Source organism: Strix uralensis, chromosome 15 (genome assembly GCF_047716275.1).
Source record: "Strix uralensis isolate ZFMK-TIS-50842 chromosome 15, bStrUra1, whole genome shotgun sequence".
In the NCBI taxonomy this organism is placed as follows: Eukaryota; Metazoa; Chordata; class Aves; order Strigiformes; family Strigidae; genus Strix; species Strix uralensis.
In genome coordinates, this window is record NC_133986.1 from 11,446,934 (window position 1) to 11,459,486 (window position 12,553).

General features: G+C 64.2%; 2 protein-coding genes across 3 annotated transcripts; one reads left to right on the plus strand and one right to left on the minus strand.

Annotated features, from left to right (window-relative positions):
• Positions 1-165: 165 nt before the first annotated feature.
• On the minus strand, positions 166-3,317 carry SLC15A3 (solute carrier family 15 member 3). Its single transcript, XM_074885229.1, has 8 exons — positions 2,833-3,317; positions 2,221-2,510; positions 1,986-2,145; positions 1,790-1,885; positions 1,100-1,259; positions 862-1,020; positions 566-724; positions 166-434 (listed from the first exon to the last, which is right to left on the minus strand). The coding sequence occupies exons 1-8, from the start codon at positions 3,295-3,297 to the stop codon at positions 319-321; spliced, it is 1,605 nt and encodes a 534-aa protein (XP_074741330.1). The 5' UTR covers positions 3,298-3,317; the 3' UTR covers positions 166-318.
• A 1,775-nt stretch (positions 3,318-5,092) lies between these two features.
• CD6 (CD6 molecule) lies at positions 5,093-10,620 on the plus strand. Of its 2 annotated transcripts, none has more exons than XM_074885222.1 (13): positions 5,093-5,274; positions 6,532-6,603; positions 7,261-7,332; positions 7,496-7,804; positions 7,920-8,219; positions 8,343-8,411; positions 8,561-8,701; positions 8,855-8,983; positions 9,102-9,197; positions 9,299-9,379; positions 9,501-9,695; positions 10,054-10,218; positions 10,343-10,620. In XM_074885222.1, exons 1-13 carry the CDS (start codon positions 5,220-5,222, stop codon positions 10,438-10,440), a joined length of 1,782 nt encoding a protein of 593 aa, XP_074741323.1. In that variant the 5' UTR covers positions 5,093-5,219; the 3' UTR covers positions 10,441-10,620. The 2 variants fall into 2 exon arrangements, with proteins under 2 accessions (XP_074741323.1, XP_074741324.1); XM_074885223.1 differs by having other exon boundaries at positions 10,087-10,218.
• The last annotated feature ends 1,933 nt before the right edge of the window (positions 10,621-12,553 follow it).

Sequence of the window (12,553 nt, forward strand, 5' to 3'; positions counted from 1 at the left end):
AGCAGGAGAACACCCCCTCCCATCACTCTGCTGCTGGCAGATTCCCCACGCTGGGCTGGCACCCACCCAACCCTCCCCTTCCACTTGCCCCACAAACCAGGGCTCGAGCCACCCCCCACAGCTCCCCATAACCCCATGATGGGGTGGGGTGATCACTCTGACTGCCCTGGGGGGGGGGTGTCCTTGTACCCCCTGTTCTGTCGACACTGGGACCAGCATCCCTGTCCCTAGGGAAAGTTGGGGGGGTGATGCCCCATCACCTGCCGTGGCACCACATCAGCCCTCCTCTGGCCCCGTGCAGAGGTGGGGGGCACCCGGTCACGGCAGCCGGTGTCGGTAGCGCCTGGAGATCCAGGTGAAGATCAGGCAGGTGATCGACTGGATCCCGGCCAGCAGGAAGAAGTAATTATCCACGTGGCAGCTATTGATGCTGCCTGCGAGCAGGAGGGTGGTTAGAGCTGGGGGCTGGCCCTCAGGACACCCCCATGTCCCTCACCCCGTCCCCTCTGCTCCCAAAGGCACCCCAAGCAGGAGGTGACACCCGTGTCCCTGTGCCAGCACTCACCGTAACCCTCCGGGCAGCGCATCCAGCCGTGGGTGGGCAGCGAGAGGAGGGTCAGCAAGCCCGACCCCAGCAGCGAGCCCACCCCGGAGATGAAGAAGAAGAGACCCATGATGGCTCCTTTCATGAACTCGGGGGCCTCAGTGTAGGCGAACTCCAGGCCTGCGGGAAAACGGGGAGAGCGTGGGGAAAAGCTTGAACCCTTTTGGGGTTCCTCCACCAAATCCAACCGCCACAGAGGGGCGGGGGGCGTTCTGCAAGGGTTACCCTGGCGCCAGGGAGAGGTGGGCCCAGCTCACCGGGGATGCTGGTAAAGAGCTCGCTGAGGCCGATGAGCAGGTACTGGGGGATCTGCCACCAGACGGGCAGCGTGGCAGCGGGGTAGCGGCCCTTGCCCACGAGCTGCGGCACTGTCTGGTTGTGGCGCGCGTCCTGCAGCCGTTCCCGCTCCAGGATGCCTGTGGGGTGCGGGTAGGGGGCTGAGCACCCACCAAACCCCTTCCTGAGGGCAGCATCCCACCCCATCTCGGGTCCTACCTGCTGCCAGGATGGAAGCGAGGCCGAAGAACATGCCCAGGGTCATTTGCTTGAGGGCTGAGGGCAGCAGCCTCCTCCTGGCTAGGAAGGGGTCAATGACGTGGTCCTTCAGCGGCACCAAGACCACCACGTTGGCCAGGAGCAGCAAAACATCCGGGAACTGCCACGCAGAGGCAGGTCAAGCCCCAGCCCTCGCCCACGGTGGGGAGCTCAGCACCTCATGGGCTCCCAGCCCAGCCCTCACTCACAGAATCATCTGGGTTGGAAAAGCCCTTGAAGATCATCCAGTCCAACCATGAACCTCACCCTGACCGTTCTCAACTCCACCAGATCCCTCAGCGCTGGGTCAACCCCACTCTTCAACCCCTCCAGGGATGGGGACTCCACCCCTGCCCTGGGCAGCCCATTCCAACGCCCAACAACCCCTTCTGCAAAGAAATACTTCCTAAGAGCCAGTCTGACCCTGCCCTGGCGCAGCTTGAGGCCATTCCCTCTTGTCCTGTCGCTTGTTCCTTGGTTCAAGAGACTCATCCCCCCTCTCTGCACCCTCCTTTCAGGGAGTTGTAGAGGGCGATGAGGTCTCCCCTCAGCCTCCTCTTCTCCACACTAAACCCCCCCAGTTCCCTCAGCCGCTCCCCATAAGACATGTGCACCCATCAAGTCTAAGGAGCTGCCAGCCCCATCCCTCACCGTGTAGCCCTGGAGGGTGCTGGGGTGGTCCTGGCCACTCTGGAAGATGCTGGGGGTGTGGAGGTGCAGACCTTGCAGGTAATACATCGTCTGCATCTGAAAGACAATGGGATGGTGGCTCCATGGGCTCAGTTCCTGGATGGCTTCACCACCACTGACGGTCCCTGCCCGGTGCAGAGCCCACCCCGCACCTCACCTGGAAGTAGACCATCCAGTGAGGGATGAAGGCCAGCATCACGGGCAGGATGCGGGCCAGCACCTGGAAGTTGGCACAGTCCTCCTTGGGCGAAGGGGCTCCAGGTTGGGCTCTGCTGTTGGGGAGAGGGTGCCCAGCTTCCCACCGGTGAGCGCTCAGCCTGGGGAGTGGGTCAGTGTGTGAAAGACCAGGATTGGGAGGGTTCAGCACCCCCCAGAACCCCCACCCTTCTCACCTGGCCCCAGTGCCCCCCAGCCAGGTGCAGCCGCAGTTCTGCAGGGCCAGCTTGATCATGGCAGAGACCTGGCTGCCCGTGGGGGGCTTGGTGATGAAGGTGGGGGTGGCCAGGAGGAAGATGAGGAGAGCCAAGGCCAGACAGGTGACAGGGATGAGATAGCCAGCCAGAAAGCCGATGTTCTGCTGGACAAAGGTCACCAGCAGCAGGGAGAAGATGGCCCCCACGTTGGTACTCCAGTAGAACCAGTTGAAGAAGCGTCGCGTGGCATCACCCCCCTGGTCCCTCACCTGCCAGTGTGGAGACCCCAGGGCTGGTTCTCAGGGCTTCTACTTCATCCCCTGTCCCACCACCCTCCTGTGTCCCCATCATACCCCATCCCACCACCCTCCCACCCCTCACCTCCCTCCTTTCCCCAGCAAAGGGGTCTCAAAGGGTTTGGAGGTGATCTATGGGGTGCGACCACATCTTCTCTGCCCCATGGGAGACTGTAACCCCCTCCGTAGCTGAGCAGAAGGGGAAGGGGGACCCACAGATCCATGTGGGGCGAGCACCGGGCCAGGAGGAGCCGCTTGGGAAGGGGCAAAGGGGGAAGGATGCTGCCACGCTCACCTGGTCGGCGCCGAAGGATGTGAGGTTGGCTCTGATGGAGCTGACGCCCAGTGCTACGAGCAGGAGCCCGGTGTAGATGGTGGGGGCACAGTACAGCTCAGGGGGCTGCCCCCGGCACGTCCCGCGGTGCCAAGAGCAGTTTCGGATGGTATCGGCGGGCAGCTGCCCGCACAGCGAGAGGCGGCCGTCCAGCGATGCCATGACAGGCAGCAAACAAGCTGCCAGCAGGTACAGCAAGAAGCTGAGAGCCACGGTGCCGTAGCAGCCCAGGTAGACATCAGCCAACCAGCCACCAACGGGTGAGAGCAGGTAGGAAGCCCCCCCAAAAAACAGGTAGGCGTGGGATGCCTGGGTACCCCCCCAGCCGAAGGTGCTGCTGGTGAGGTAGAGCACCAGATTGGACGTGATGCTGAAGAAAGCCGCCTGCTCCAGACCCTCCACCGCCAGCACGGCCGCGCATGCCATCCCGCGCCCCTTGAGGGGTGACCCCCCCAGCAAGGGGCTCTGCTCCCCGTTGTGCCCCATCCTGGTCATGCCCGGCCCCAGAGCACCGTAGCTCTCAGCGTTGGCTCTGCTGACCTTCACCACGGCAAGCTGGGGGGCCCCGTCCTGCTGCGGCCCCTTCTCCGTCCCCCTTGGCCCCTCTCTGGGCTGTTCCTGTCACCGGGTGGGTGTCATCCGCTCCCATCCCTCCCCAGTTCCCAATTCTGCCCCTCCCGGCTCCCAGTTCCCCATTCCTGCTGAACAGAAACACATCATATGACGGCTCAGAAGTGAAAATCCCCATCAACCAGTGTGACTTCTCCTTTCTGGGGGATTTCCCCGTGCTCCCCACTTGGTTGGGGGCTTTGGTCACGCCCCCCTTGGCCATCTCCCCCCCCCCCCCCCATCACCAAAGCCCCTCGCTGAACCTGGGGTCTCCCCTTGTTTCAGGGTGTCTGAGCCCCGCGTGCGCCGGGGGAGGTTGTGCACCCGCCAACACCCACTGGAGCCTCCCAGAGCCAGCGTAAAGCTGGGCTGAGCCGAGCTCAGGGCTACCGCAGCGGCCGCCCCCGCCACGGCGTGGATACACACACCCAAAATCCCCACGAGTGCACGGGGGTTTATTTTGCAGCCTAATTTCCTAAGGAAATGGGGCTGGGGAGAGGGGCTGCGTGTGCCCGCTTGCCTCTCACACTCTGATATTTTCTGCCAGACATGGCAGTGACACGGATGGCGCAAAGCTTTTAAGTTTCCGTAAGTTTAAAAACAAAATTAAAAAATTAAAAATTAGTGGCTGAAAAGAGCAGGAAGCTCAGGGGAGCGAGCCAATGGGCACACACCCTCCCAGCCCTCCACACCCCCAAACTCCCACCCAAACCCCAAGTTTCCAGCCCCTTAAAGCACCCTCCAGCTCATCCATGCCCTTGCACCCCCTCCTGCCTAAAACAAGCCCCCTCCGGGCTCCCTGGGGCAGGGAAGAGACCAAAGGCAGCACTCGCCAGCCCCCAGCCATGGCTCCCAGCACCCCCACGGTTCTGACATCCCCACAGCTCCCACAGCCCCACGGCTCTGACATCCCCACCTGGCAGAGGGACGAGTTCTCCAGGACTGGGGAGGGGGGGTTGTGAGCTCTGTGGTGACCAGCAGCTGGGCAAGGGAAGAGCCTTGAATCCGTGCTTTTGGTTGGGGGGGACACATGATCCAACACGGCCCAGCTTGTTCGTAAGATCCATCTCTCTGCCGCCGACCTCCCTCCTGCCAGGGCTCGGCCTGGGGAGGGGCAGGGGAGTGGGGTGGCACATCTTTGGGGTCACCACAGCTTGTCCTCTGCAGGTCCCTCGTGCCACGGGATGAGCAGGGTGTGAAGGGGCCATGTCACACCTGCCCGTGGCCTCCCAAGCATCCTCCTGCCAGAAAACTGGGGAGAAGGAGGGAGCCCCATGTTCTGCTCCATCACCCCACGGAGGTCCCAGAGTTTGGGGGAGCCTAAGCCCCACCGTGTCACCAGTGATGCTGCCCCATCACATGGTGGCACACCAGGAGCTGCGAATCAAGGTTCCTGCAAGATATTCATCCCCGGGGCGGGGGGCTGAGCATGACCTGGAGTGGCACCCAGGACCCCGAGGGATGTCACGGATGCGTGGCATGGTCCCCGAGCGCAGCCCACCCCCCGCCCGACCCACCTTTTCCTCCCCGTGAGCATGCAGGATGGAGCCACCCCATCACGCTCCTCCGCCCCACAGCACTGAGCTGGCTTCCTGCAGCCCTCGACCACAAGCCGGGAGCGGAGAGCACACGAGCAGCCACCTCCGAACCATGTTCCCGAGCCACTGAAAGAGGTGGCGGGACGACGGGACCCCGGGCTCCCCACCCGCCATGGGGCTACCCCACAGCCGCTGAGCAGGATGGAGGGGCTCTACCTGCTCTTGGCGGCTCTCTCCGCCACGGCGCCCGGACAAGGTACGTCAATGTCCCCACCCTTCCCCTTCCCAGGGGACCCCGGGGTGGTGGCTCTGCTGATTTCGGAGCAGGGTACCTGCCGCCTCCCTGGGGCCGGCTCCTGGCTGGGGCGGGGGGGTGTCGGTGAACGCACACGGATGTTACCGGCCGTGCTCTGGCGCTGAGCGAGGATGCTCTGCAGGCAGCTCTCAAAGTTGAGCTCTTCTTCTTCTTGCTGAGGCTGCTCCAACCTCTGCCCCTCCTCGAGCCCCTCACTGCCCAGTGGCATGGCCCTGCTTGGGGACCTGGGGACTCTGGGGACCCTAAAAAGGCTCTCAGGGCCATCCCACCTGCCAGCTCCCACCCCCAGCCCTGGGGGGGGACAAGGTGATGCTCTCCCAGTTTTGGCAAGCGCTGGCCAAACCCCACCCTGTCTGCTCATCACCCCAGGAGGGTTTCTGGGGACAAATCCACCTTCTCCCCCCCAGCGCAGCGAGGTTTAAGGTGCTTTCACACCTGAAATGGCTGCCAGAAGCATCCTCGGCGCCTCTGATCACTCAGAAAATGGTCCCCATCGCCCTTGTTTCCGCTAACGGCTCCTTCCCGCACCTTCACTGATGTGTTGCGGTGCTGCCCAACACCAGGGACCCCTCAGAGTGGCTCTTCCTTGCCGCATCCCCCGTTTTCCTTTAATATTTTTAACACTAAGCCAGAGCCCACCGCCTAAGGTGGTGGTTTGCCCACCAGCTCCTCGGGACACCCACTCAACGCACCCCACCAGCCCCCCCAGATCACTATAGAGGCCTCTTGCAGTGATGGATGAGTAAAGGGGGGAGCGGGCTCTATCAGCATGGCGGGCTGACGTAGTGGCTCCAAAAAGTGTCCTTTTTTGGTCAGAAATCATCATTGTAATTACAGCATTCTCCCTCCCCGTGCAGTCGGGGTACAGAGAAAGCTGCAATTTCGTGGTGATGTCAGCAAATAGACCTCACCTTGGGGGGATGAATTCTTCCTCCCAGAGGAGCCAAATGGTGAATCCTTCTGGTGAAAATGGTGGGATCCCGGCGAGCGGCTCCGCTGTGTTGAGGCAAAGGGATGGGAGAGAGGGGACAGAGAGGGGGGGCACAGCCCAAAACACCGCCGTGCCCTCAGGGTGCCCGGGGAGAGGGAAAAGCCTAAAATGAGACCACGGTGGCAGCATCCACCCACTGGCTCGCGGGGGGCTGTGCTGGGGGTGCAGGCAGGTACAGACAGCAGGCAGACCCTCTCTGTTGGCAGGGGCAGCAAGCCGGGGGGCGGCAGCGTCGGCAGCATCCCGGGTACGTGACGGCGTCCCACACTTTCCCACTGGTGAGTTGTGTCCCAATATTGCCGTATTTAAGGCCAGATTCTGCTTTCCCCACCCCGCGAGAAGACTCCACGCCAGGATTTGGCCCCCCATTTCCCGTGCAGGGCTGATGTGAAGATATGGGGATCGAATTTTAGGGGTGCAAGAGAGCCGTGCCCACGTGGCCGGCGCTCGAGGGGGCTCCCCGTGGTGTCACCCATTTTGTGGCAGCCCGGGGCTGCCATTTTGACCAACTTTCCCCAAAGCAGCATCACTTTTCGGGGGACCGGGGTGCCCATTCCTGCACCTCCTCCATCTGCCCCCCACCCTCCCCATCTGCCCCCCCGCCCTCCCCATGGCTGCGTGCCAGGGGTGACAGCAAAGCCACATGCCCCCCGCTTTGCCATCTGCGAGCTGCGGAGCGTCCAGCAGCCGGCACGGGAGCCAAACCGTCTGCTCCTCGCCGCCTCCTTGCCAGGAGAGCCGGGGCTGAGCCAAAAAAGGGGGGGTTGGCCCCCTGATACCCACCGACCTCACTTCTGCTTTTGCCTTGGTGGCCGCCAGCTCTCAACAGGGCTCTCGCAGCTGTCAGCTCCCTCCTCCCACCATGCTCAGAGGGCCCAGATGGGGGGTCCTGGTGGGCTCAACCCCTTGTACCCCCTTCCTCTTCCTCCTTGCAGCCCCCACAGAGCCAACGGGACCCTCCGGCATCCCAGCAAGCAGCGTGGCTGGAAACACCTCGGTGGCACCAGGTGAGTGTGGGAGGGCCAGGGACCTCCTTGCACCCCCATTTTGGTGAGGAGTTGGGGGACAACAGCATCTCCTCCCGCTGCTGTTGCCCAGTGGAGCTGGCGGTGGCACAGGGGACAGTGCCAGGGCCACCCTTACCCCCTTTTTCCCCCGTGTCTCACCCAGGTCCCAGAGCACTGCGTCTGGCCGGTGGCCAGAGCCGGTGCGAGGGCCGGGTGGAGCTGGAGCAGGCGGGTGAGTGGGGGACGGTGTGCGATGACGCCTGGGACTTGGCCGACGGCGACGTCGTCTGCCGGCAACTGCGCTGCGGCCGGGCCATCCGCGTCCATGGCAGTGCCACCTTCGGCCCGGGCAGCGGCCCCATCCTCCGGGATGAGGTGGGCTGCGAGGGGGACGAGGAGCATCTCTGGGACTGTGCGGCCGCGCCGGAGCATGACTGCAGCCATAAGGAAGACGCCGGTGTGGTGTGCTCAGGTGGGGCCAGCACGTGCTGGATTTGGCAGCCACCAAGCAGGGTTTGGGTTCCGGTGGGTGGAATCAGGCAGGTGTACAGGCAGCGCATCCCCCCAGCTCCGCTCTCTGCCCATAGAACACCAGGAGTGGCGGCTCACCGGGGGCCGGGATGGTTGCGCCGGTCGGGTCGAGGTCTTTTTCCGTGGCACGTGGAGCACGGTGTGTGACAGCACATGGTACGAGCTGGAGGCCAGCGTGCTGTGCCGCACGCTGGGCTGCGGGCAGCCCCTCCGGCAGCTCTCCTTCAGCCACACGCTGCCCGCCAGGATGCTCTACCAGTGCGATGGCCAGCAGCCGTCGCTGGCCCGCTGCCAGTGGACCTACAATAAATCGGCTCCCTGCCACCAGTCCCGGGCGGCCGGAGTGATCTGCAATGGTATGGGACCCCCTCCACTGCGCCCTGCGGGTTTAGGGGGGCTGACTGCCTGCTTGAAGCCATGGGGGTCCCCTGTAACCCATTTTCTTCTGCCCTCCTCCATCCCTGTCCCCCTCCTGCCAGGCTCCCAGGGCTTGCAGATGCCAACCCCGATGGCCACGGTGACACCGAGCAACGTCACACTCCTGAGCGGTGAGTGTCCTGCAGAGCCTCAGCCATGACCTGGGTCTGGGGAGGCGGTGGGGGGGGTGGGGGTGCTGCAGGGAGCACCCAACTTACCCCCCCTTCCCTGGAGGAAGGATGTCTCGGGTGTCATGAGCTGTGTCCGTTCTCTGTCACAGCTGAGGAGGGCTCCCAGGCTGCCGGGGCACAGTCTCCGCTGCACATGCCCTTCTTCATCCTCTGCCTGGTCCTGGCAGCGCTGCTCCTGCTCACCGTGCTGGCCTTCATCGCCGCCCTGCTGAGGGTGAGGGAGATGAGCGGTAAGGAGCCACTCCTGGGGAGGCATGGCAGGTTCTGGCCGTGGAGAGAGGGTGACACTGCCAGCCCAGCCAGGGCCACCCCACTCCCTGGGCTCAGCTCAGCCACGGGAGTGGGGCTGGCTGTGCCATGGGCACCCCGATTTGTCCCCACAGCCCTTGCCATGTCCTCCCTCCGGCTAGACGGGCCGGTGCTGGTGACCCACAGTGCCCAGAGCCCCAGTGTGCCCTCGGGGACCTCCAATGACTACAGGGAGGTGCCCCCCAGCCTTCCCAAAGGACCAGGTAGGTCTGGCAGGTCACCAGCCTTTCCGCCCCCCACCCCCCCCCTAGTCCAGGGGGGCTGTGGGGCAGGAGATCCCGACTGGTGACAGCTGCCCCATCCCCATTTCGCCTCCCCCAGACCCCCCGGTCACAGCCAAGGACCCTGACTCTGACTCTGACTACGAACACTACGATTTCAGCAGCGAGCCACCCGTGGCTCTCTCCACTTTCTACAGTGAGCATCCCACTCAGGCTGGGGACCCCTCCACCACCCTGCCTGGGGGTGCCCCTGGGTGCCCCCCCATTGATGTCCACCCCCCTTTGCTCTCCCCACAGACTCACTGCGCCGGCACCCCGGGGAGCAGCTGCTCCCGCTGATGCCCAGGCAGGATGGGATGGAGCCGTTCCCTGGGGAGGGTATGACACGAGGGGTGCCCGTCCCTCTGTCCTGCAGCACTGGCTGTCTGTCTGTCCTGCCCGTGGGTGGGCGAGCGGCCACCCTGCACCCCGGGGCTGACGGTGGCCCTGTACCCCGCAGTGCCGGCCAGGCTGGGCCCCCCATCCCGCAGCAGGGCGAGCAGCTCCTCCACCTCTTCCTCCTCCTCCACCACCGAGCCCTATTGCAATAACGTGCACCCCCTGCATGCCCGGGGCTGCCCGCCACCCCCCACCGATGGCACCCACCAGCACGAAGCACCCACCACCCACGGCTACACCGGCTACCCTGGCATGGGTGGGCACTACTGGAGGGCCCCAGGAACCAGAGCAGGGATGGGGACAGCCCTGGGGAGAGGAATGGGGGTGGGGGGACCCCAGGAATGGGAGCAGGGATGGGAACAGCACTGGGGAGGGAAATGGGGGTGGGGGGACCCCAAGGATGGGGACAGCCCTGGGGAGGGGAATGGGGGTGGGGGGACCCCAGGAATGGAATCAGGGATGGGAACAGCCCTGGAAAGGGAAATGGGGGTGGGGGGACCCCAAGGATGGGGACAGGGATGGGGACAGTCCTGGGGAGGGGATGGGAGTGGGGGACCCCAGGGGATGGGAGCAGGGATGAAAGGTGCCAGTAAGAGACCCTGTTTTGCCCCCAGCTCCCCCAGCAACGCCCCGCGTGCCCACCCCAGTGCTGTCCCACCCCCGGGTACCCGTGTCTCCAGCAGAGCCCCATCCCGCTGACAGCTCCAGCACCTCCTCGGGGGAGTGGTATGAGAACGTGCAGGGCTTGGAGCCACCCGGGGACCCATCCCCACACCCTGGTGAGGACCCTGCACTGGCAGGGCAGGAGCAGGGTGACGTGGGGGGGTGCAGGTATCCTCTGGCCGCCCCAGCATCCACCTCCCGCTCCCTGCCTGGCTGCCTGACGGGATCTGTCCTTTGCAGGCTGGCCGGCTCCGTCCTGCCCCTCAGGGAGACACACACAGGACCCCGACTCCTCTGACGGCAGCGACTACGATGACATCCAGGGCTCTGCCTACTGAGGCTGCCACTGGACATGGCAGGGGGGACAAGGACTCGCCATCCCGCTGCCGATGTCTCCTCTGGGTTTCTCTGGCCGTCTCCTCCGCGCCAGGGCGGGGGCACCGGTGCCGGGGGTACCTGGGGGATGCTCAGCACCTGTGCCAGGCCGTGTGCCACGATTAAAAGCTTTTCCCACAGGGTCACCGTGTCCCTTGGCCATGGGGGTGGCTGGTCACCAGCCCCACAGTGAGGCTGGGTCACCAAGTGACCCACAGGGCATCAAGTGACCCAAAGATGGTCACAGCCACAGCGAGTTGTGTCCCGGTTGCCGGTCCCGGTTGCTGGCAGGGACCTGCCTGCACTGGGCAGAGCAGGAGCTGCCAGATCTCCCGTTCCCAGCCCACGGCAGCGGGGAGGGGGGGTGGCAGGGCCTGATCGAGCCCCATAGCGCTGGGGGTGGTGCTCAGTCACCATCCTGGGGACACACTGGCCACCGTGCCCGCAAAACCCGGCCAGGGGGCTTGAGGGCTGCGGACAGGAAAGTCACTGGGGCGTATGGCGGTGCTGGGGGGGCCCAGCCTGGGGCTGTGGGGCAGATACCAAGTGGGACATTGCCAGCTTCCAGCCCAGGGTGGATTTGTCCCCCTTACCCAGAGTTCAAGGGGTGGGGCACGGCCCCCCCAGGGAGGGATAAACTCCTCCTGCATCCCCCATACCGGGGTGAAAGCTGAGGGATCCCACAGCCTGCCCGAGCCTTGGCAGGATGCCCCGGCACAGCTTGGGGACAGGGACACTGGTGACCAGGGACAGCACCCAGCCATCACCCCTGGGGCTGGGATCCCTCCATCCCCCTGCCCTGGGGGGGCTTCCCTGCGCCCCACATAGCTTTTTCCAGACGCTGCAGCTCATTTCCCACCCCGGCACCCACCGGCAGGTTTCCATCTCCCCGGGCGTGGCGAGGTGAAGCCTCGGCGGAGGTTGGGGTTCAGACCTACCCCCGTGGAAAATTTGCCCCCCCCCCCGCCACATCCTTCAGCTGTTTACAGAGACGTGAGGCTCCGGTGGCCTTGAACAAAGGGGCCAAGCCGCAACAACGGAGGAAGCACCAAAATAGCAACAAAAGCCCCAGACAAAAGGAGAGAGGAGTGAAGCGAGAGCAAGGAGACGGCTGCTGCGAGCAGAGCGGGGACAGGAGCGGGCCCGGGGGGGAGGTGGGGGGGCACAGGGTGTGCCCCCAGCCATGCTCACGGTTCTCCATGTCACGGTGGTGAGGCTGGGGACGAGGTGATGGCACCTTTGCTGTTGGGACGTGTCACAGCCGGGCAGCAACCTGGGGGATGCTGATACCCAGGGGGTACCGATGCCCCGGGGTGGGGGGGATGATAACCCAGTTCCTGTTGGGGCAATGGGACAAAGGTTCCATGTGTCACCTCCAGCCTCAAGACAGGGACAAGCGTTTATTTGACCTTCTGCTGTTTCTGCACGTGGTGAAGGGTGCTGGGAAATGCCATTTCCACCATCACCAGGTTAACAGCAGCATGCTGACAGCCGGCAAGTTCATTCCTGCTCGCACCAAAGGCAGATCCTGCCTCTTAAAAGGCTTCTCACGGGCAGGCAGCGTGTCAACATGTCCCAGTGCTCCCCCGCCTGCTCGACCCCTCCGGAAAGATATTATAATCATCCTTATCTGTCAGAGCATGCAGACGATGCTGAGCTGACTCGCGTCGCTGGCAGCGAGCAGGGATGTTCTAAGCGAGCCACGGCACAAATCCTGTTTTTTGTGAATGAGGGGGAGGTGGATCTTTCCTAGAGGCGATGCATGGGGGTGAATCACCGACCTCAGGTTGATTTGGGGTGTGAGGGGCTCGGGTTCCCCCCCGCAGACCCCCGGGGCTTGGTCCCCCAGGAAGGCTTGGCCCAGGAGCAGGGCTGGGACTTGCACTCCTTTCCCAGGGCATTGCCAAAGCCATGCCAGCCCCGAGCCCGTGGGTGGGGTGGGGGGCAACACCAGGACCCCCAGCACTCTGTGGGACACCCCAAAAGGGTTTGGTCCCATCCCAGCCCCAGCCTGGTCTTGGGGGCCTGCAGGACCCCCAGGATGACCAGGAGGGGATGGGAACAAGCGGGGGCTGC

Bases quoted from the DNA above. Each gene is read 5' to 3' on its own strand.
- SLC15A3 (XM_074885229.1), bottom strand. From the start codon at position 3,297: ATGGCATGCGCGGCCGTGCTGGCGGTGGAGGGTCTGGAGCAGGCGGCT. The intron at 2,511-2,832 runs GTGAGCGTGGCA...CCACACTGGCAG, and splicing joins CATCCTTCGGCGCCGACCAG to GTGAGGGACCAGGGGGGTGA. The intron at 725-861 runs GTGAGCTGGGCC...GTTTTCCCGCAG, and splicing joins GCTCTTTACCAGCATCCCCG to GCCTGGAGTTCGCCTACACT.
- CD6 (XM_074885222.1), top strand. From the start codon at position 5,220: ATGGAGGGGCTCTACCTGCTCTTGGCGGCTCTCTCCGCCACGGCGCCC. The intron at 8,412-8,560 runs GTGAGTGTCCTG...TCTCTGTCACAG, and splicing joins CAACGTCACACTCCTGAGCG to CTGAGGAGGGCTCCCAGGCT. The intron at 9,380-9,500 runs GTATGACACGAG...TGTACCCCGCAG, and splicing joins GGAGCCGTTCCCTGGGGAGG to TGCCGGCCAGGCTGGGCCCC.